Source organism: Haliotis rufescens, unplaced genomic scaffold (genome assembly GCF_023055435.1).
Source record: "Haliotis rufescens isolate VD_foot unplaced genomic scaffold, xgHalRufe1.0.p SCAF_16, whole genome shotgun sequence".
In the NCBI taxonomy this organism is placed as follows: Eukaryota; Metazoa; Mollusca; class Gastropoda; order Lepetellida; family Haliotidae; genus Haliotis; species Haliotis rufescens.
Genome location: NW_025963846.1, coordinates 3806092 through 3831260, shown reverse-complemented (window position 1 = coordinate 3831260; position 25169 = coordinate 3806092). Strand labels below are relative to the sequence as shown.

The 25169-nt window shown below is 43.1% G+C and overlaps 1 protein-coding gene across 1 annotated transcript; it reads right to left on the bottom strand.

Annotated features, from left to right (window-relative positions):
• Positions 1 to 4865: 4865 nt before the first annotated feature.
• Positions 4866 to 24918, bottom strand: LOC124144272 (kelch-like protein diablo). Its single transcript, XM_046513602.2, has 7 exons — positions 23619 to 24918; positions 21607 to 21733; positions 19602 to 19917; positions 17560 to 17746; positions 16936 to 17130; positions 13568 to 13785; positions 4866 to 5588 (listed from the first exon to the last, which is right to left on the bottom strand). The coding sequence occupies exons 1-7, from the start codon at positions 24677 to 24679 to the stop codon at positions 5419 to 5421; spliced, it is 2274 nt and encodes a 757-aa protein (XP_046369558.2). The 5' UTR covers positions 24680 to 24918; the 3' UTR covers positions 4866 to 5418.
• Between the last annotated feature and the right edge of the window lie 251 nt (positions 24919 to 25169).

Here is a 25169-nt window from a genome sequence, read left to right as displayed (position 1 = left end):
TTGCAACTCTGGGTCTTTTCACCTGTCCTCCTTCGTCGGGTCACAGAGTATGGCCACTACTGCGATGGAGATCCGTTTGGTTTAGTGAGGCACTGGGATCAACGACTGCGAGCACGTCAGCAACAACCACAGAACCTCCGACAGTTGCTACAAGCACTGCAGGCAGATTGAGTGAACATTCCACAGGCCACAATTCGGGATCTGATTGCTTCCATGGGACGACGATGCCAGTCAGTTTTGGACTCTAATGGTGGCCATACAAGATATTGAGAACAGATGACCTTCACCTTGAAAATCTTCTGTTCCATGTGTGCCATATGGAACCTGGGTCAATGAGAATGATATGTGCCAATTTTAAACAATAGATTATCGTCTGTTGATTATTGATACGTATGATATATAAAATATACATCTAATTTGTTGCAGAGTATACAAAACGGTACTTATGTTTGATTTTAGACTAACATGTTGTCCCAAAATAAAGTGATTCCATCTCGAAACATATATCTACATAATAAAAAATAAAATCCAAATGCAGCCCAGAGCAATGCTATATTGTAGACTTGCCAAATCATTCTAGACTCGAGTTGAGGCTCGTTTTTTAATTTATTCTCTAGGGTCTGGGACATGTACAGCGTACATGAAAGTTTATCACCTCCAAGTGCATGTATACTTCACAACCGCTGCTATCTGGCGTTATTGTTAACAGTGTGTCATTTACCTGTTGTCTTCATCATACGCACAACCGGCTCTGTTATCTTAGTATAAGCAGCTGTCCCAACAAAAAGCTGTCGTCTTCGTGAAGTCATCTTGTCAGATATCGGAATGAGAAAACGCCCTCAAAGCACTCTTGGAGATGTTGCTGTGATACCATAAAAGACGTATAAAATCGCCTTGCTCTTAGGCTGAGATCCTGCTTGCACAATCGATTCAATAGTTGTAGAGATAAGTAGTTGAGTGAGTAAGCAATATTCCTGCAGTATCGGGGGACACCAGGCCCCAGGATCATGAAACTAACTTAAGACCATATTTTGACTTAACTCTTAAGATTTTGACTTAAGACCAAATTTTGTCTTAAATTTGGGATCACGAAGCTCAATCGGTGAGAATATCTTAAGTCTAAGACAAAATTTGATCTTAAGTCCTAAGACTGCCCCTGAGTAGACTTAAGACAAAATTTGTAGCAAGAAAGATGGCGGAGGTTGTTCGCCTCATGCGTCGCCTAAGGGCTAAAAAGGACAAAATAGCAATTCATCGGACATTTCGAGACCGATTCAACCCTCTTGATCTGTACAACGACGTGCGCGTGTCCCTATGACGACGGTCTTAGACTTAGACTTAGCTAAGATTTTGCTGAGACCGTTTCAAGATCCAGTCTGAGACCGAATCTTAGCTAAGCAAAATCTTACAAACTTAAGACAAAATTCGTGCCTAGCAAAATTTGAGCTAAGACCACTTTCGTGATCCCGGGGCCAGAAATGGGCTTCACACCTTGTACCCATGTAAAGATTCGAATCCGGTCCTTCGACGTGATGAGCGTGACTACCTCACCGTCCCCGGAACGTTAAGATCGCTTGCAAATGAACCCTGGTATGAGTGAGTGAATACGTTTAACACTGTAGTCTACTTGAGGTCTGGGGAGGAAAACCACTAACTGGTGGTATCAGATCGGAACAATGTATAATTATTGATACCACGTCAGTTCCAGATAGACAATAAGATAACTCCCTCACAGTGTTGAAAAGAATTCACGTATCTTAAATAAAACGCCCTCCGTGCTATGAATTTAACATCCCCATGAACATGTCCTTAAGAGTTTCCAAACAAAAGTGGGGGCACGGGTGGCCCAGTCGTCTCAGGCGCCGCGATTCGCTGTGCAGAGTTGCGTCCCCTGGGCACGCCAGAAACCTATGATTGTAGGTTCGAATCTCGGTTCGCCCCGATTATGTTTCTAGGTTTGTCAGCACCATACCCATGTTCGTGGGTTTCACCGAAGTGGTAAACGTCTGAGACTTGCATCACTTCGGGCTTTCCTCCCACATTAAGCTGACACGCCGTAATATAACTGGAATACTGTTAAAAGCGGCGTTAAACCCAACTCACTCACTCACTCACTCACTCCAAACAAAAGTTTCGGCGGGTAATATCAGACAACACTTCCCGACTTGTTTAGGGTTGGGTGTTTCGGACATCCGGTGTTCCGCAGTGAGAGATACTTAATTTCCACGTGTGGGTGGGTGAACGACGTACATCCGTGCTGGGCTTGCAGGAGATGGGTCGGTGGATACAACACGACAGATGGTCCACACCCACTGGCGGCCTCATACATCATGCCCCCTTATCAGTCGTGGCGTTACTTTTTGTACTTTTTGTACTCCTTAGAAGATCACCGTTCACTCCTTTGTTGATGTAACACTTGTCGTAGAATGAACAATGTTTGCACATAACGTGTTGTCTTTATTTTTTTTAAAGATAAGGTGCGGTGAAATGGGGTTAACGTCGCGTTCAAAATTATTTCACTTATATTGCGACGTGCGTTGACGTGTGTGGTTGTTGTACAAGGCCGGACTTATGCCTCTTTTACAGTGCTAGATACAGGGACAGTATACTGACTCCGAGCCGGTCAGTCCTTGTTTTAGCCCCTGAATGGCGAGTGCCAGGCAGGGTAACAACAAGTACCATCTTTTAACGCCTTAAAGCATGACGAGGCCTTGGGATAAAACCACCCATGTTCCGCTCTCTGGGAAGATGCTGTGTCCACTAGACCACGGAGGCGGAAGAAGGAAACTACAACAATAACGACGACACACAGTTTTCTATACAGTCGCGTTGACGCGATGCGTTGCGTTGCGTGGCGTTACATCGCGACGCGTTCCGAATCGAGTGCGGTGCAACATAGTGGGGTGTGGTTAATTACCCTGATTACCCTGGTGTATCACACCTCCATAGTTCCACGACATGAGGTAGGGGAAGGGAGTAGGTAGGGGTTGTTTGGAATCCGTTAATCGTGGGTTCGAATCCAACAGGCGCAATGGTTATGATCCTTGGTTTGTCAGCGCGACAGGTTTCGTAAGTTTCCCCAAAGTGGTAAACGCCACCATCCCATTTTTCTCTCACATTAAGTTCGTCACGATATGTCGGAAACATTGCCGATGTTACGTTATATTATAACTCACTCACTCACTCTCACATTAAGTTGAAACGGCGTGATATAACAGAAGTACCGTTTTCCTTGGCAACTGTCACGTGTTGGCCTTTGCGAAACACATTGACAATCGCTGCTAAACTTCTTAAAGATAATCTCAACAGGGCACTTCTCGTCGCCTGATGTCAGGTGATCGTCTCGTGGTTGTGAACGAGCGGTCTGGTCAGGCTGAAGATAAAATGTGTCGCAATTCACACACGTGGCACACCATACAGCGTAATGAAGAAGGCGCGTTTTGCGTCATTGTCTCCACAACCCCTCGACTATCTTCGTTCAGTGTGAAGATTTAATGGGAACTATAAAGTCCACGGTCTGGTTCTAATTTCCAGTCTGAAAGAACCTAGACGTTGCAATTAGTACCTTGTGTCTGTGTAACCAGGGTAATTCTCATTTGTTTATTTTCTAACGCCCCACTCAGCAATTTTGTAACTTAATATACTCACCGCCAAAAGAAACGCGAATACCATACATGTTGGTTAATATGTGAGGACTTACTTATATATTTAAGAGATATTAGATTGATGCAATGCACAAACGAACATAGGGGTATGTTGTGTGAACCTATGCTCATGAACGCATAGATCCATGACTTGAGATTTGTCTCGCGCAGGATTAGTGTGTAAAGTTTGGAAATCACGTGTAGCATATCGTGATGAGACTAAAGTCACTCTGTGGTAACACTTGACTGTTTGGTACACAGTGGAATCAACGTAGATACTTCTCTAGTGAGTATATATATATATATATATCAGTTTATGTCTGAAACTGATAAAAAGAAGATGTTGGACTAACGTGGACTTTATTATTTTATTATATATTACATGTAGAAAGACAAGATTTATGGATGAACAACTTCTTTATTACAATTAGTGCGACGTTTCGGTGTAGATCCTAACACCTATATCAAGCAAGTGAAACACCGAAACGTCGCACTAAATGTAATAAAGAAGTTGTTCATCCATAGAACTTGTCTTTCTTCATCACACCAACTTCTAAATGCCACTGGGGGCACGGGTGGCCCAGTCGTCTAAGGCGCCGCGACTCGCTGAGCAGAGTTGCATCCATTGGGCACGCCAAAAACCTATGATTGTAGGTTCGAATCCCGGTTCGCCTCGATTATGTTTCTAGGTTTGTCAGCACCATACCCATGCTCGTGGGTTTCACCGAAGTGGTAAACGTCTGAGACCTGCATCACTTCGGGCTTTCCTCCCACATTAAGCTGACACGCCATGATATAACTGGAATACTGTTAAAAGCGGCGTTAAACCCAACTCACTCACTCACTCACTCTAAATGCCACTGGAAGAAGTTATATTACATGTACACCGAGTGAACATTCGTTTGCCGAGTTTTTGTATAGGTTCGCGTTTCTTTTGGTGGTGAGGACCTGGGGAATGATATCATGCAGCAACGACGCACTCAACAAGGCCACAAAGCCTGACCACCCGATCCATTAAGACGTTTAGTAGGATAACAATGGCATGGGTTGTTTCTGAGCTGTTGTAACTCGAATCCCCACTGGGATGTAAAGCAATGTTGACGCTGATCAACTGTTCTGAGTGGTGGTAAGGAAGTGACGTCATGTGGCGTCGTGCTTTACTTGCACTTGTTCAGTAACAGCTCTGGTACGCAAGAGCTAAGGACAAAATCGACATCAAGATTTCATTTCTCATGGTTTATTCCGAAAATATATGTTGACATTAATATCATGTAGAGACGTACAAAAAGCAAGCACCCTATAGTCTAGAACGGCATAGCTTATTATACTGTTTTCAGCTTATCACTTTATCTTCTTATTATGTGTAACATATTCGCTAAATTGTTTAAACACATTGTTGCAAAATGAGTTGTTATATTTCATTCACATTCCTCAAATTGTTATATCATTACTACTATAGGTGTTCAATAATTGTTAAAAATGATATCTTTTTAAAAACTAACTTCTTGTAAATTTATATTCCTTACATTGTGATTGCACCGTGGTCTTTATATGAAGGTTATTCACCAAATATAGAAATCATAGTTTACAAATTAATAAGCAAACATTTGTATTCCTTATATTGTATAAATAAGGTAAACCGTTAGACGTATATTTAAGAAAACACTCCTTTCATTGTTTGATGTATATTTCTATCACAACATAATAAAAAAGGTAAATAAAACATAAATGTTATAAGGTTAACAATGCTGTACATGCAATTTGATTTCGAATCTTAAGATTCGTTGTTGGCATCAAGAGTACAGCAAGAGATACCCAATGCTGCATGCGTGAGCCAGTCTGTGCCGTCCAGCCAATCACAGGTTGCCACGTCAAACACCTCGACGTCAGCCAGTGCATGGTTGTCTGATGACGTCACTCCCCCAACTATGTATATTTGGGTGCCTGAAAGTACACAAACGTACACGTTTATAAATAATAATTTCCTGTGAGGAAGTATATCTCCATTAACACGACACCAGGACGACGTAAATTAAACGTTGAACCAATGAATAATTGAACCGCGGCGCAATCAGTGACGGAAGATCGTTGAACCATTGAAGTATGATCAGTGTTACTAAATTTGGAAAACATGATCAAACTATCCTTTGTTTATTTTCATGCAGGTAATATAGTGTATTTTCATATTTCGACTGTTTCCTTTGTCTGACGTCTGTCCAACAGTTCCCCGATTGGATTATTAGGGAAAGTAGATTGATAAATATTTTAAATACCAAATTGTTTGCAAGATATATTTCTATTTGTTGTCGAAAGAAATATAAAAAAACACAAACGACGATTTTCACAACCATTACACGTGGAGTGCGTTGCTATCAGCCTGATATAGTGTTGACTGCGTTGATATCAGTCTGATATGGTGTTGACTGCGTTGATATCAGTCTGATATGGAGTTGACCGCGTTGCTATCAGTCTGATATGGAGTTGACTGCGTTGCTATCCGACTGATATGGAGTTTACTGCGTTGCTATTAGTCTGATATGGATGTTGACTGCGTTGCTATCAGTCAAATGTGGAGTTGCCTGCGTTGCTATCAGTCTGATATGGAGTTGACAGCGTTGATATAGAGTCACCGGACCGAGAGGGTGCGTCGTCAGAACATTTGACGTTGTCGTACTGTGCCCACGTGATAAAATTGTCTGGGCGCTTGTCTGTTGATAAAGCACTCGCTACGCTTGCTAATGGCCGCACCAAATAGAGTGACCGGACTTCAGTTTGTAAAAAAAGCCTGATGAATGAGCGTAATTTTAGCAGGCACACTTACACTTTCTATACGACTCGTGTCCTTCAAACCATGAGAGCAAAAGCCGATGTCCCCGTCCGTGGGGACAAAGGCATCAGGGGGTCAGCTTTTAAGGGACCGCCACGTGACTCGATCAAAAAGGTAAATTAAGGCAACTCAGAATGGGCCATTTCCTACAAACTTTGTAAATAAATACTTACAAATTTCACAATAACACAAGACGGCTAAAGATCTTGTGCAAGTAGAATGAACTAGGTCCCGGGACCATGAAACTAACTTAAGACATAATTTGTCTTTTGATTTAGATTTAAGACCAAATTTTGTCTTAAATCGGGGCTCACGAAGCTCAATCTATGAGAATATCTTAAGTCAAAGACAAAATTTGATCACGATCGGGGGCTTGAAAAAGGCGCAAGATTAAAGCTGCAATTTGTAAAATACCTTTTGTATGTATTCTTTAAAATATAGGACGATAAATCGCACGATGTGACATTTATAAAGCACAATTGTGAGAAGATATTATTCAAAAACAGTCACAATCATGTCATTTTATTCGGCAACATATCAGAATAGATCTTGAATATGGAAAGGGGGGCACGGGTAGCCCAGTCGTCTAAGGCGCCGCGATTCGCTGTACAGAGTTGCGTCCCTTGGGCACGCCAGAAGCTTATGATTGTGGGTTGGAATCCCGGTTCGCCCCGATTATGTTTCTAGTTTTGTCAGCGCCATACCCGTGGTCGTGGGTTTCACCGAAGTGGGAAACGACCTGCATCACTTCGGGCTTTCCTCCCACATTAAGCTGACACGCCGTGATATAGCTGCAATACTGTTAAAAGCGGCGTTAAACCAAACTCACTCACTCACTCCTGAATATGGAAACGAGCAGCGCACAGATAGTCGGAAACAAGTCTGTCAGATGTTCATCGCAGTGGTGACTCAGTGGCGTCGCTCTCGGTAGATAACGAGATACGGCATTCTGCGGCAAGGTACCCCGGTGACTCGGGTCTCTGTTACAACACACAATCACAAGCACACGTTGTGACCAACCTGATCCATAACTACACATGATGTACAGGGGACATCAGCCAACATGGAATCCCTGTCACATTGAACACAGAGAGGAAAGGTTTGGTTGTTTGTTTGTTTGTTGTTTTACGCCGCAATCAGCAATATTGCAGCTATATGACTGCGGTCTGTAAATAATCGAGTCTGGATCAGACAATCAGGTGATTGATATCATGAGCATCGATCCACACAATTGGGATCGATGACATGCATCAACCAAGTCAGCGAGCCTGACCACCCGATCCCGTTAGTCGCCTCTTACGACAAGCATAGTCGCCTTTTACGGCAAGCATGGGTTGCTGAAGATCTATTCTACCCCGGAATCTTCACGGGTCGAGAGAGTAAGTGAGTGAGTGAGTTTGGTTTTACGCCGCTTTTAGCGATATTCCAGCAATATCATGGCGGGGGACACCAGAAATGGGCTTCACACATTGTACCCATGTTGAGAATCGAACCCGGGTCTTCGGCGTGACGAGCGAACACTTTAACCACTAGGCTACCCGACCGCCCCTACGGGTCGAGAGAGGAAAGGCCAACATGAGACGTTTGAGTTGAGAATCATGATAAACACATAAACGTACATATACTGAGGGGCAAAAACGAAAAACCCAGTTTATTTATTATATAATTGAAAATTGAAATAATTGTTGTTAAATTTGACTATGTCTATTTAACCATCACTTAGTCCTGCAACAGGTTGTGAAAGGATGTGGCTGGGTAATTTTGTAAAATAATACATTGGTTTAATAAAGACTGGAGTAAGAAATGAATTTGCAACCACATGACTCATACCATGTTTGAAATATTGTAAATGAGGGCCGAAAAATATTGATTTTCAAATATAAGGTGTCTAATTTAATTTAATTTTTAATTTTTAAAGTCTTAAATCCAATAATATTATGAATGCTGACTAAGCGCCAGTGCAGTTCATTATTTGGATATAACATCACTAACAAACATCAAACATACAATCTGAGAGGTATAGATTCTTTTGAGCCCCAGTTTATGATATCACGAGTAAGTGAGTATGGTTTTACGCCGCTTTTGTCAATATTCACGCAATGCCATGGAGGGGGGCAGTGAAAAATGGCTTCACACATTGTACCCGTGTGAGGAACCGAACAGTGTGACATACCTTGTGGTAACAATTGTTTCGACCAGGACCGGCATAAATAGACTCAAGTGTACAATGTAACATGACACTACCATTATCAATATCCGACAAAAAAATTGAAAGTAACAGTTTTCGATTTTATAACCAAAACGGGGAGATCGATAGTTACTTGAACCATACATGCACAGTAGGTATTGTCTGGACGGTGTGGTATGGCTTCATATCCATAATGAACCTCACCCAAAGTTCTGAAGATTGCTGTTGTGACGTCAAAATGTTACCGTCTCGTCGTGCGCTAAAACTTTCTTGCCAAACACTGGCTTCAGAACATTCTTTTTCAGGAGCAGTTTGTACACAATTTATTTTTATTAATAAGTAATTATGCTCGAACGGTATTTAGTAGCACTAAACGCAGTGCATACGCGGCCAATGGTTTGGGAGAGATTCAGATAACGGTATAGATGTAGGTCGCTGCATGTTGTTTCCAGAACTGTTATAACACAGGCGGGCCTTATCTGCAGGTTGTCCTTGGGCAAGTAGTGCAAATGTCCGGACATTAGGCGGGTAGTAGACTTGCAACACAATTGCAACATCCGGGACCCGTCTTAAGGGGGGGGGGGGGGGGGGGTGTTTTGTTTTTTTCAGCTACAGCTGCAAAACCAGACATTTTTGTCATTAAAGCAATAAGCCTGAATATGCTTTTTTTTAAAGAAAAACACCTTGCACAAATGCCATCTTTGTGGCATGCAAAAAACATTTCTTCAGTCTGAAGCATAACTATTTTTTAAAGAATTTTTTGGAACATTTTCTTTTTCGGTCGCTGGTCCGAATTCCAAATATATGAGCATCCCGATTGTGATCCTTAACAGTTAACACCATACCCGTACTCGTGGTTTCACCACGTCCACGTCTTGTCTCTCTTCGAGCTACCTGTCACCTTAAGCTGACACTTTTTGAGATCCCTGAAATACTGACCAGAGTGGCGAAAACAAGCAAGTCACTCACCCGACATTCGTTATGGTAACTTTGTGAGACCAATTCCATTTACTAAGGTCGCTTCTGACGTACTCTCGTTTGTAGTTGCACACAATCCTCGTGAATGAGAGAATATTTATCGCGATTAATCAACAACTGGTCTGGGTTGTGTGGATACCATTTTGAAAGTGAAACAATTCAGATCTGTGGCTGCGGAGGTGAGGTGAGGTGAAATGGGGTTTAACGTCGCGTCCAAGATTATTGCCCTTATATAGCGACGTGCATGTACGTGTGTGTGTTTGTGTGGCTGCTTGTACTAGTCCGGACTGATGCCGATTTATAGTGCTAGCTCACTGAGATACCATGCCGCAGTTTAACATGAATATCCCACTCAGACACAGTATACTGACTCCGAGCCGACCAGTCCTTGTTTTAGCCCCTTGATGCCGAGCGCCAGACAGGGTAACAACAAGTACCATCTTTTAACGTCTTTTGGTATGACGCGGTCGGGGATCGAACCCCTGACCTTCCGCTCTCCGGGCGGACGCTCTACCACTAGACCACGGAGGCGGTCCCGGCTGCGGAGGTGGGAAGGGAAGGAGAGGTGGTACGTGGAGGCGAGATGATGAACCGATTTGGTAGGAAAGGAAGGAGAGAGAGAGAGAGAGAGAGAGAGCGAGAGAGAGAGTGTCTGTGTGTGTGCGTGCGTGCGTGCGTGCGGAGGGGGAGGGGGGCGGGGGGTGAGAGGTGTGAGATTAAGCCATACTTTCATTCACCAAAGTAACTTTGGAAACCGCGTAAGTCACAATGACTGAGTGACTCGCACTTTTTATTATTAAGTGCCAAGTAATTTGCCGTCCGTTTTGTTTGCATAAGCGGCCACACGTTGGGGAACGTGTTTGGGACGTTATGCAATTGTTAGACGTCCAAATAGATCACGCATCTACAACTTGAACTTACTAAAATTAGTATGACCTCATTTGCATATTTATCGGATCGTGATACCGTGTTTATCGGATTGGTTTATAGCATCAATCACGCTATCTATTCTATTTTGATACAAATCTATACGAAGCACTTACGTTGTCAGGATCGATGAATTTCACATTTCTCTCTACAGCATGGTTGACGTGATGCAAAGACCCTAGTCTTTGACCAAAAGTAATACAAGACGGCATTTAAGACGTTACCTTCAGGACACGGGACTGCCTCTGTGGTCTAGTGGATAGAGCGTCTGCCCGGAAAGCCAAGATCCGGGGTTTGATCCCCGGCCGCGTCATACAAAAAACGTCAAAAGATGGTACTTGTTGTTAGCCTGCCTGGCGCTCGGCATTAAGGGGCTAAAACAAGGACTGGTTGGCTCGGAGTCAGTATACTGTGACTGAGAGTGGTATTCATGTTAAACTGCGGCATAAAATCTAAATGCGCTGGCACTAGATCGGTACGTCACTACATTAGGACTACATGTTGGACGCGGCGTTAAACACAATTTCACCTCATCACACTTTTTTCAATACAGAAGACACTACGTCTTCCCCACAAAGTATTGATAATCATAAGATTATATCCACACGTGTGTGTATACAAATGACTGAACAACACAATGAGTGCGTGTAGATTTGTCTAGCTCTCACTTGGGAAATACATATATGCTCCCTGGTTCAAAGCAACCAATAGTCGACATTCTTTGAGATAACAGTGAGTGAGTATGGTTCTACGCCGCTTTTAGCAATATTCCAGCAATATCACGGCGGGGGACACCAGAAATGGGCTTCACACATTGTACCCATGTTGAGAATCGAACCCGGGCCTTCGGCGTGACGAGCGAACGCTTTACCCACAAGGCTACCTCGCCACCTCCTTTCAGATAAGAACCATCATTACCATGATATGTTTTGTTTGGTCCACGTCAACATCTGATTATACGGGGTTTGTTGGCCTCATTTAAAAGACGCCTATCGTGAAACCTTGAGACAGCCGTATTTTCAAATCAAGATATGTGCAGACACAAATGGGCTGACAGATTACATAACAAAACGTTTACTTATCCTGAAAGCGTCTCACGAAATGACCCAAGATATCATGACTGAGACCTAGTGAACCTTAATATCTTTATCAGTCAATGGCTGCAGATATGGCAATACCACGTGATGGATGGTAACGTTATCTTTACATAATCACTAGCATGTTGATACTTGATGAAAAGCGGTGGAAAAAAACCCTTACCTATCACCCCCTTCAGTATAAACTGTGTACTAGACTTGACCATTCTTCAATTTATTATAATTATATTAATTATTATTACTTTAACAATAACAAATAATTGAAATGTTATAAAATTCTTATCGAATTGAGGTGTTTATAAATTCGAGAAATAATTAAACGTAACGTTTTCCCGACAGAGTCGGATACATTTTACTTAATGGCTTGTCGACCCTTGTTGCGAAGGATGCTGTTGTTAAGGAAAAATATAGAAAAACGTTTTGGAAAATATCAATTGGGAAAGCATGTGATTGTTACGTTCCGGGTAAATACTCTAATGGGTGAAACAAAAGCTGACATATTGGTTCGGTTATGAATACAAATAATATTTTCAGTGGGTTTTCTTCTCTGACGTGAAAATGACAAATTATCATTTTATAACGAGAGAGAGAGAGAGAGAGAGAGAGAGAGAGGGGGGGGGGGGGGGGGAGAGAAAGAGAGAGAGAGAGAGAGACGAGCATACACATCTCTATATAAGTTGTATAATCCGCGACGTTCAACACAACTCTTGAAGGTAATATATCTATTGTGATCTTAATTTATACTGTAAAGGGGACTGCTTCATGTCTAGTAGTGCATTCTTGTTCGTATATCGGGCAAGGTAATGACAACATAAATATTTACGTCCAGCAACACATGATAACAAGTAAACATCACCTGGTTTTTAAGTTTATATGGGTTATCAAATTTAGAAAGACGTCCTGAGATGTCTCAATTAAAACGTTATGCAAATCCGTACACCGCGTTAGTTCGTCTACGCCGTCTTTCTGGGCCCCGAGGACCGCCTCCGTGGTCTAGTGGTAGAGCGTCCGCCCGGAGAGCGGAAGGTCCGGGGTTCGATCCCCGACCGCGTCATACCAAAAGACGCTAACGCTCTGTATAAGTGGACACCTAGTCAAACCAAGACAATGGTCGAAAGGACTTATAAATAGTAACGGACAATGGTTCTCATCGTCCCTCCAGGCAAAGAATCCACAGTGGCTGTCGAGTTCACTCCTATATAATTCATGGTGCACTTCCTCGTTGTGTGTCCGGTGAAGGATGTGAACTCAGGACCCCTTGCATCTTTACAGCCGATGAGGATCAGGGCCCAATTCCTCAGCGCTAGGACGATCGTAGGTCCCATATTTTAAAACTGAATTCCGACAATCGTAGAGCTGAGGTCCCTTTCTGGTACGGGGTCCTGGGCGCTTTCCACAAAGCAATCATGGTGAAGGACTTGATGTTTGTTATTAAGGCCGCACTCAGCAATATTCCAGCTGTATGACGGTGGCCTGTAAAAAATCCAGTCTGGACCAGACAATCCAGTGATTGACGTCATGAGCATCGATCAACGCAATTGGGATACCATGACATGCATCAAACAAGTCAGCAAGCCTGACCATCCGATCCTGTTAGTCACTTCTTACGACAAGCATAAACGCCTTTTACGGCATGCATGGGTCGCTCTAGACCTATTCTAACCAAGAACTTTTATCACAGTCTATGAACTTCTGTAACGAACTAGATTTTCAGAGAAGACTGCTGGTGCTTCCAAGTATGACGGCACTCTGATATCATGAGCAACGATCCACGTCGCACTTTCTCTGCTCCTTTTACCAATGAATAAATTATGCAAATGACCAGCTATTATGACCCGTATTACGTCACAGCCATTTTCCCTGTCAAGCGGCATATAACATGTTTCAATCATGATTTAGCACTCACCGATAGCAGTAACACCGGCGTCGTGTCGAGGCACTCGGAGTGTCTGCACACGGTCCCAGCGGTCGTGGTCGTCGTCAAGACGAAGAATGGCATCGAGGCTGGTGATGGCGTCACTGTCATCGTAGAAGGTTGACCCTCCCACCAGGTACAACGTGTCCTTGACCTCGACGAGACCGGCGTGGCATCGGGGACCCGGAAGTGGGTTTTTGCCCAACCATCTGCAGAGAGGGATCAAGTGTGTGCGTTATGAAATAGAACGGAAACTTCATCAGACTGTTTATGTTTCCGTTAACAGTACTTTAGTAATATCACGGACACGCGACAGGAAGAGTTACATCTGATGAAGGCCGTTGCAGCTTTCTGAGTTGGTAAAACAAAGCATCTTTTCCATCAATCTGTGATACATATACTCGGCTGCTCTTGAGACAAGCAATTAAAAAGCTGAAGAGAAGGCTTAAACAGCGGAGAACAACAACGAGCTAGAAGGATGATTTTACTCATAAGGATGGGACCGCCTCCGTGGTCTAGTGGTAGAGCGTCCGGTCGCGTCATACCAAAAGACGTTAAAATATGGTACTTGTTGTTACCCTGTCTGGCGCTCGGCATTAAGGGGCTAAAACAAGGACTGGTCGGCTCGGAGTCAGTATACTGTGTCTGAGTGGGATATTCATGTTAAACTGCGGCATGGTATCTCAGTGAGCTAGCACTATAAATCGGCATCAGTCCGGACTAGTACAAGCAGCCACACAAACACACACACGTACATGCACGTCGCAATATAAGTGCAATAATCTTGGACGCGACGTTGAACCCCATTTCACCTCACCTCACCATAAGGATAGAATGTGCATTTAGCGATTGTCAGTGCTGATTGAAGCCATTCATTGATGAGAAAAATACTATATGACATCATCTAATGTTTTTTATTGACGTCACATACACTGATATCATTACATTACATTACATTAACATCTGGGACCCATGTACAGGGGTCACTTCCTCAAGGCGTTCTACGTGACAGTAACTAAGATGAGTGAGTGAGTTGGGTTTAACGCCGCTTTTAACAGAATTCCAGTTATATCGCGACGTGTCAGCCTAATGTGGGAGGAAAGCCCGAAGTGATGCAGGTCTCAGACGTTTACCACTGCGGTGAAACCCACGAGCATGGGTATGGTGCTGACAAACCTAGAAACATAATCGGGGCGAACCGGGATTCGAATCCACAATCATAGGTTTCTGGCGTGCCCAAGGGACGCAACTCTGCACAGCGAATCGCGGCGCCTGAGACGACTGGGCCACCCGTGCCCACTAACTAAGATGATGTGTTGCATGAGTTATGATCATCTAAGGGATAAAATCGCTTTGTGGAACGGAGCCCTGGACAATAGCAATCATGACTTCATTTCTCTAACATGTGCTCGCAACTTAATGAGATCGTATATTGGCGTTGTTCCCCATAGATGTAGCCCCTCGTGGTCTATTCTCCCTGCAGTGTTTTATTGTACGATAGAAAACTCCCACTCGTCGTGTATTTCTTAAATATATAATAGCTTTATTATCACCCATATTCTGAGAGAATGGAGAAACTAGTGTGTTTTCTGAACTCAACACTTGGCACACTTGACACACTCCGGCGCAGTGGTGACTTAGCATAACACCACTGCCACAGGCTAATTTGCATATCACATGACCGGACTTTTCTCTTGTTTGTAAACAAACGCGCATTTTCAGAAATCAGAATAGAACGGACTAATGCAAGTATTTAGGGGCGCTTTACATATTGTTTTACATTATTATATAAATATGCTACTACAAGTGCGACAGTGAGTTGCATGAAAATACATATTTACACATCAAAGTGACCGTATTGCTAGCTCTCATTAGGGCTTCGATGACAGCACGTGGAGCCGTACAACCAATGTAAACATAGGATAACTACGCAATGGAAATAGTTTTTCACGATTTAGGATATTTTCTCACTGAAAAGTTAACAATTCTATGACATATGTTTATCTTGATATGTAAACTTGTGTAAAAAAAGAAACAGATGAAAAACGTTTGCAATATCTTGAATGGACTGTGTAAGATGTGCTGGCCTATGGCAGAGGTCGCATGGAACTCTGGGTAGGAGAGCGGACACATGGGTGTATCATTGAAATGACGGCACATGAAACCATCTGTGACGTTGTGAACCACTCTCCTACCCAGAGTTCCATGCGGCCGGCAGCCAGCCAGCATAGTACCTCTGCCACAAGCCAGCGCCATGTGACGATTCGTCACATCTTTCACAGTCCATTCAAGATAATGAATATGCTTTTCATCCGTTTCATGTTTGACAAGTCAACCCATTTTCAACAAACGTCAAAGAATGGTTAAAGTTCATTAAGAAAGTATCCTAATACGTGAAAATCTATTTGTTTTTTCGTAGTTATTCTCTGGTTAAATTGGTTGTAAGGCTCCACGTGCTGTCATCGAAGCCCAACGGAGAGCTGGCGATACGGTCACTTTGATACATAAATATATATTGTCATGCATCTCACTGTCGCAGTTGTAGTATAATTATGCAAAACAATATGTAAAGCGACCCCAAATACTTGCATGAGTCCGTTGAAAACTGATTTCTGAAAAAGCGCGTTTGTTTACGAACAAGAGAAAAGTCCGGTCACGTGATATGCAAATTAGCCTGTGGCAGTGGTGTTATGCTGAGTCACCACTGCGCCGGAGTTCGGTTGTGAACAATAGATGCAGTCATCGTTAATTATTTGCGACAATGCGCTGATTTGACGTCACCTCGCCATGGAACAGGAACAAACAATGGAACAATTGAAACCGCTTTCCATATTTTCAGCCTCACCACTAGCCAGAGACCCTCTATTATATGGTCTCTGCACTAGCTAACCAAAGGTCTTGTCTAGGTTCTACTACACCAAATCAGAACCAGTTTGGACAGTGCGGTTTTCGTAGGGGCCTTCAGTGCAGATCGAGAGATATCTGCAGGCTGTGATTGGAGGATATCCTGTAAGATTTTTATGTCTTTCAAATGTACATCCATCCAGTTATTTAAACTGACTATGTTTTTCTATATTTAGTACTGTCTTTTTCAACATGATGACTTATGCTGAATGTGACCACAGCTATTTTCAAGTAGGTGACATTTGGTGCGAAACTGGGGGTGGTGTGTTTAGCTTCCTGTACTCGGAAAAAGAGCTGGGTAAGCTAGTCATTTTTTATTTTTTTATTGCTGCTCTAAGGCCAAACTGTGCACACACGTACAGGTAATAGCTGTTGAATGCTTAGTTATTTTGTAAAGTCTATGGGAAAACATTTGGTTGTGTGTAACTTGTACATGATGGTTTATGAATACCTACCTATTTTTCATCGGGTCGTAACATTCCACCGTGCCAAGTACAACCTTCTCATCCACGGTTTCCAGGAAGCCTCCGACGACGTAGACGAGGCCGCGATGTCCAACCGCCGCCGCTCCTATCTTTGCTTCCGTCATGGCGCAGGCACCGCCCCACGTGTCGGTGTCAGGGTTGTAGAATTCCACATATGGCAAACTCCTGGGTCAAGGTCAAATGGTTTGGGGTCAAAGGCTAATTAAACAGTAATTGTTTAAGACACTTTAGCCTATCCCGTGTCTCGAAAGGCTACGAATGGCATCAATTGCATCTCAATAACAGTCTAAAAGGCTTTATTGCTCAACTGGAACAATTGTCGAAATAAATATATACCTATTTCCAGAAAGATTGCCGTTTAATTGTTTACAACAAACTAGATTTGCCGGATATTTAGCCAATCAGGTGTCCCCAGGTCTCATTAATATGCAAACAACGGAGCAGCTCCGAGATAATATATTGCAAAGCCATGTATCTAGCATGTTTGATCTAATATTGATATTTACCTCAACTAAATCTACCTTAGCTAGTTAACTTAAACATATTGAGATTGTTTTCAAAAGATTTTTATATTTAGATTTTAATTACACCTACTCTCCAAATTCATTCTGACCGCCAATGGCATACAGGACTCCGCCAAGAACGGCAACTCCGTGGTACATCCTATTGTGGTACATAGAAGCCACGCATGTCCAGTAGTTCCCGTATGGGTCATAGCGGTAGCACGTGTTGGTTGGGTTTGCCAGATCCCCGGGGTCGCTACATTCAACCAATGACCCACCTGGAAATAAAAAAAAAATTCAACACTATTGAAATTGAAACTTTCAAGCGCGACATTGAATCCTAGACTCTATGTACAGTCTATTGCATATGTTTAAAATACCTTAAACGATTGTTTTTACATGACTAATAGAAGGTACATGCTACAAATATCCAGCAGTAGAACTCAAGTAATAGGAAATTGCCACATTTTCGAAATGAAACCAGTAGATAAATAATCTTATCAAAATAAGTAAAATGTGAAGATCGTGGGTGTTCAAGCGCTGAATTTGCGAATTCTATAAAGAAGTCCGTGTGTGTCTGGCAGATTATTCCCACATCAAGTGTGATTAGTGAATGATTTGTACACCCATATTCAATAAACCATGGCATTGTTTCTATATCCTCATTCAGTGAGTGAGTATGGTTTTACGCCGCTTTTAGCAATATTCCAGCAATATCACGGCGGGGGACACCAGAAATGGGCTTCACACATTGTACCCATGTCGGGAATCGAACCCGGGTCTTCGGCGTGACGAGCGAACGCTTTAACGACTTGGCTACCCGACCGCCCCCATATCCTCATTCAATCGTGAGAAATACCCCAGATTTCGCTACCATGGTTTCGTTAGGAGATCCTTTTCCCCCTGGAGTATCTCTCGCTCACATCTGTTGTTTGACTAAACGGCTAATTTAACGTAGCGTATTTCTAATCTACCCAAAACTGTGGTATCACGGCAGAGCCATAAAGATCCGGGGTAGAATAGGTCTCCAGGAACCCATGCTTGCCGTATAAGGCGACTAGGCTTGTCGTAAGAGGCGACTAACGGGATAGGGTGATCAGGCTCGCTGACTTGGTTGATGCATGTCAGCGTATCCCAATTGCGTGGATCGATGCTCATGATGTCAGTCACTGGATTGTCTGGTCTAGACTGGATTATTTACAGACTGCCGCATATAGCTAAAATATTGCTGTGTGTGGCGATAGACAACAAACAAATAAATAACACAGCAACCTGTAATTGAGATATAAACTTGGTATATATCCCTGTACTTCTCATCTTCCCGAGACAAGAAAGTTAACTGACTATAAAAGTCCAGTTTCCACCCTTGCCAAACTAGGCTGGTATTATGGAGTTACATTTTGGCTGGACTAACGAGTCAATGCATAGTCCAATCAAAATCGCGCACCGAAATTGAAATCAGGTTCGTAAACTGTCGTGCAGATTTCGTTCGATTGCAGGATTTGCAAAGCATGTGCACCGCCAACTCGTTGTGAGCAGATATTTTCCAAATCTTTTCATGTTTTCAATCAAGGTGCTCACGTGACTTGATGCATTCCGCGATGTAAGACCCGTTTTATCACAATATAGATCTTGATTATCGATCAGATCGTCCTGGTCGGGCGCCACCATTTTGTGTGAAGCAAACGCAAGTGATACGAGAGGTGGAATCTGATTGGTTCATAGGAGAGGCTTTGAAGGGACACAATTGGTAATAGCCACTGGTGGCGCTACGATGGGGCCTAGTAAATCCAGCCTAATTCGGCAAGGGTGGAAACTGGACTTTTAAAGTCAGTTAACTCTCTTGCCTCGGGAAGATGCGTACTTCTGTACACTGAGCGAGTTAGTGAATGTGTGAGTAACTGTTGGGATCTACGTCGATTTTTTTCAATACACCGGAAATAGGCTCAACGCATTTAACTATCGGCACAACACACACAGCGCCAACTTGCACAGAGCAGTCTTAGTTACCGAAGATCGCGATCTTAAGAATTCACAGTAACTGTTTTGTGCAAGCGGGCCCAGATGACCCGTATTCAAGATTGACAGCTGCGTCACCTGTACCAGAGTGACGTCATGTCTCTCTCGACTCACCAATGATATAGATCTGGCCGTCTAAAACCGCCGACCCGTGATGGTGCCTTGCATCCGGCATTCGGGTCAACAAGCCCCAGGTGTTGGTATACGGGTTGAACTCTTCCACTAGCCGACAGGGTGCGTCTCCATCCACGGTCCGAAAGGGGTTGACCCCTCCACTGGCTATCATCAGTGGGGGCCGGGGAGGGAGGGGCTGGTTGTGCACGCTGGCTTTTGTGCTCAATCCTACGAGTGGGGTAGAAACGAAACCGTTTGCCCTGTTGAAGCTTGTCGTGAGGGTTTGCTGATCTTCTTTCGTGGGGATGGGCTGGAACTAAGAACCCCTAAATCTTAAAAAAAACAACGTATTGTGGTCAACGATAACTACACACTGTCACACTAATGAAATAAGGTTACTGGATTCTTTGATTAGTGTTACCCGACACGGATATAGGTGAGCTCATTTTCAGGATGAGGATTATAATATGCGTTTAATTATTCCATTGTTGTTATTGTTTGAGAAGACATCGTGACCAACTCGTGTTATTCCGAGACAAGCCTAATAACGACTCGTGCCCTTCTCGTGGCCATGATTTGCTTACTGGGTTCCGTCTAAGCGCAAACGAGCATAGCTAAAGAATTGTCAACTCGTTGCGTAATGATTCGCGCAGTCTGATTGGTTTGTCGTAGTTTCGCACATAGCATTCAACGATAGGGGGACAAGTCTTCTTGCAGGTAAAGGAAAGGGGCGAGTGGTGACAAATGTTCGAGAAGAGTGTTTTAGCAACGCGACGTCAAATGACGGCACTGTCGCAATTATTTGAAGATGATTTTATGTGAAGCGCACCAGCAATAGGCCAACACCACTTGAGACCAGGAAACCCATTTCATCTACATTTTCTCAGAAGGGTATGACAATTCCAGGGAATTCCAGGTTAAAATAGAACTCAAACAATTAATGCTTGTTGTACGAGACGACGTTAGGGATTGGTATTAAGTTTCAGTGACTTCGTTGTTTACTGCGAAGTACGTCGCTCATAATATCAATGAGCGTAAGATATAAAGATATTACATGCCCTAGTCATTGCTATTAGGGCTTGAATACTGGCGAATACATAGAGTAGTGAATTGCACAGCATGCATCCGTATCTACAATGCACGTTTCATTTTAAGCAAACACGTTGTTAATGCTTCTGTCAACATCTGTGACCATCGGTGTACAATGACACACCGCATCAGCCAGGTCACGGTAGCGAGTAGGTATTCCAGCGTGGTCGCTCACCCTACGAGCCATACTTCGCATCCATTGTGGCCAACCGATCACCATGTTTGACGCCTTTTACTCACTCTGTACCCGAATCCCAAACCCCGTTATATAGCGCTCCTATACAGGAATATAAACTAAAACACGACAGAAACGAGTTCAAGGAATAACGTCGGTTGTATTCTAACAAACGCATTTGACAAAGTGTTAGGCCAGACATTTTTTCATGTCTGTTGGCTGAACGACGTAAAAACATTTCCATTTCAGATTTGTTTTTTTTATATATTTCTTTAAGACACCTCCTTCCGTTAAAGACATGGATATGTCGCTATTCGTCATACTTTGTTGTGTTTTGGTGTTTTTCGACATGTTTTTAAAGTGAAACAAAAAGTAGCATTCTATATGATTTATTGATATTGATAGCGACAGTACATTAATTTTTCAACATAATACTTATTTTTGGTCGTTGAAGTAAGAAAACGAAGTAATATATTTTTTTACATTTTACATTGCGACTTTTGGTTTAAAAAAAATGTCTGGTCTAATTTCAGGCGTTGAAAAAGTCTGATTGGTTTTGATCATATGACGTTGTGAAAATATAGACATTTAACACAATACCTTCATAGTATGGTGTTTGTACCTGAAACAAATGCGCATCCGCACTGTAAACAGTTTAAACATATTTGCTCTAACTCAATTAAATGTTTCGATCCCTTCTGCACAAAGAAAGCTGAAACGTGACAGTTGGTGTGACTTTACCAGTGACTTGCGTTTGCCGAGAGGGCTGTTGTTGCCCTCGCTGTCTCGGTTTGGGTGATACTGTCGTTCAGGGAGGACGCGCTCTGATGCCGTCAGCTGACTTCCGCTATACCTCAGTGCATGGTATCTGTAAAAAAACATAGTATTTCCAGTATTTCCGACCACGACATTTGTAATACACTGGTGGGACAGACACATGAGGCTACCTTTCCGTGCGTCGGAAGCCGGGCCCTGTATTCCGGATACTGCAGTGCAGTCCGCTTGATGCAATAAAATGTTTATCTAGTACGCGAATGTCAACACGTCAATGTTGAAAGTTATCTTGCAAAGAGTGAAAATCAATGAAAGAAATTAAATGCAAGTGGCAATGCATTCTACGTGGTTCGTTGCTCTTAATATCAATCACTGGCCTACTTGGTCCAGAATGGATTATTGATATTGTATATAGTTTCATGGCACATTGTCAGACGTAAAACAACAAACGTCAAAGGGAAACTCCCACGCTCTACGCCACTCAGTATTACTTCCCACATGAAGATGGTTAAAGCATCTATATACGCCGCGGACCCAGATTTGACTTCCGGGGTTGGTATACAACGTATCAATCCTCGTGGTCCCCAGGCGTGATATGATGCAATAATGCTAAATCAACATTAAATACAACCTGCTTATTGTCGCAGCTACGAGAAATCCAATGTGTTGGTTTCCAAAACGTCTTTTGACCAAAATACGAACACACATTTTTTTCTTGTATACATACGGCCCGTTTTAAAAATCGGTTAGTTCTATAAAGCCTGAGTGAACAGATAACACACATATATATATACTTGTCGAGACAATATTTGCATAAAATATTATTATGTGATAAAATTATGAACAATTCAATGAAAAACGTCTTTGGGGGTAGCTTTTTTTATGACATAGACATAAAGGGGGTAATTGGCAAGGTCCCTGTTTTATCTAAAAAGACTGGTTTAAGGAACAGCCCTGGCTGCTATATTTGTTTAGTTGGGAGTTGAATTGTACGCCCTCTTTGAATTTTCACGGTGTTTCATATTAATATCATGTCTAATCTCCTAAGGAACCAGATCGGAGATGTAACAAATGTTATATTTGGGATAACACTTTCTTAGAAAAGTACAGATTCTAATACTATTTTGGGTTGAGTCCCGTCCGGGATTCGAACCCACACTGTCAGGATGAGGCATCTAATCGCCAGCACACAAAGTCAGCGATCGTAGATGTCCAACCTTGGTCCCGTTCAACAATGCTATCTTAGCGCTAAGGAGATCTTAACTCCATTCTTCAGCACAGACTGAGGACGGTCGTAGCTTGAAGATCGCTTTGCGGAACGGGACCCTGAATGACTGTTTGTCATCGATGTGTAAAAAATGCTCACACCAGCTTCACCTGGCCCCGTCCACTTAGACGGGCACAAGGCACTCATTCATCAACTATACGAGTGTGTGGGGTTTAAAGCTGCTTCGAAGAGTAGTTTTATCAAGGCGTGTCAGCTCGATGTGTAAGGAAAGCCCAAAGAGAGTATACAGGTCCTAGAGTGATTGAGTGAGTTCCCGCTTTTAGCAATATTCCAGCAATATCACGGCGGGGGACACCAGAAATGGGCTTCACACAGTGTACCCATGTCGGGAACCGAACTCGGGTCTTCGGCGTGACAAGCGAACGCTTTAACCACTAGGCTACCCGACCGCCTACAGGTCCTAGATGTTTACCAAATTGGTGAAACCATGATTTAATTTGTTTGATACGGCCCCAGGTATATAGTGCTGACAAACATAGAAATATAGGCAGAGCAATCGTAGGTTTCTGGGGTGCCTGAGGGCCCTGCACAGCGATATACGGCGTCTTGGACGAGTGAGTGAGTGAGTGAAGGATAGTGGGAAGGATGGTGGGTAGGTGGGTGAGTGAACATGTTCAAGTAGGAAGTTAATCCCTTGGTTATAACAAAGAACACCAGCTAGTGGGGTGAAACATGCGAGCTAAATATATACCTGAATACGCCCATCAAGAGGTCTTTGCAATCCTCGGTCGGGAGGGCTTTAGGTTCGACGTGAGAGACCATCTCCTCGGGAGTAATGTGGGAAAAGCGAATGCAGCACAAAATATCTTGAACATACTGTTGCCGATCCTGTCTGTTGTAGTCCAACCATCTGGTGGCGGCAAAAAAGACATCCAGTTCTTTCTGTACACAGAGGTTGTCGTCAGACAGGAGATGACACATGTCGGTGTGGTGTGCACGAAGAAAACTATCTGTCTTTGCCACTTTGTTGAAATTGAGACAAACATAATCGTAAACGTTCGAAAAGATGTCTAGCAGTTCATGTTTGCGGGAGATTTTCATGACCGTCAGGGCCTCTTGGATAGAGTGATTCAACAGAAACCGCTTGCCTTGTTCCACCACATCCGTGATGCCAAGATATTTGGCACAAGAGAGAACAGAGTCTACATTTTGCAGGGTGATGTTGATCTCAGATGTGTAGACGTATCGCATCACCTCCTGCGCAGCTTCAAAGGAACAGTTGGGAACGGGTATTTGGGCCACGTCCGCGGTATTCTTGTTGGCACAAAACTTGTTGGCAAAGCCTTGACTATGTGCTGCGAGAGCGAGCTTATGGCCTGGAAAGTCGTGGCCATCGACTTTCAGTATTATATCGCACATGCGTTGAGACTGCCACATGTTGAACAGGCAGCCTGCAACAGTTGATCCGTGTCTTTCTTTTGAGCTGGCGGCCGACGGATTAACTTGTTCAGCGCTTGAAAAAGAAACAAAAGCAGAGTTCTGATTTTCGTTAAGATCAGCAGTACGTCTTGTTTCGGATAGTATGTTAATTTGATCAAGATCCAAGGGCGGTATATGTTGCCTTGCAAATTTATTTTTTTCAAAACGCAGACGGTCTGAGAGTTTTGATGTGGCTGAAAGACTCCTGGATTTCTCCCTCACACTTTTCCTTTGTGGCGTGTACTCAAAACCCGTGTCCTTCACGGGTATATCCTGAATGGGAGACACGACAAATGTGTCGTTTTTCCCATATGTCTTATTTAGTCTATCCATTTCGTCAATGGGTAGTTCCTGATCACTATCGGAATGGTTCAGACTAACGGAAGATGGCAATAGACTTGCTGAAATCTTTTCCTAATTTTCCAGCACTTGGAGATAGTTCTCTGTTACCACAGCCAACACGCACGAATCAGTTGGAGAGTCATTGCTATTTTCACAGTCATATCCATTTGCGTGTGATTTTACTTGAATCCCTGCCCTTTCCATATCACCGCCATGTCTGTAAAAACGGAACTCATGACGTCATGTCATTGATGACGTCATCCAATTGTGGTTACGTCACAATACTGATGACGCACAATGTATCCATAGACCGTTCCCAAGGCAAAGGTGACTGCGTGTGGTCGTAGCATTAATTTATTACACTGGGTGACTTTTTAGAAGCACAAAACTTAAAACTCCACTCTTCGATGATGTAGAGTGTGTTATGTGTGAAAATAGACTTTTCTTTTTCTTGTTTTTAAATTTAAATTCTGCCTTTGGA

What these genes read in the sequence shown, in the direction of transcription:
- LOC124144272 (XM_046513602.2), bottom strand. Translation starts at nt 24,679, where the DNA reads ATGGATAGACTAAATAAGACATATGGGAAAAACGACACATTTGTCGTG. An exon ending in CTCTTGATGGGCGTATTCAG is followed by an intron (nt 21,734 to 23,618) that starts GTATATATTTAG and finishes GTTTTTTTACAG; the next exon opens with ATACCATGCACTGAGGTATA. An exon ending in TCGGCAAACGCAAGTCACTG is followed by an intron (nt 19,918 to 21,606) that starts GTAAAGTCACAC and finishes AGGGGTTCTTAG; the next exon opens with TTCCAGCCCATCCCCACGAA.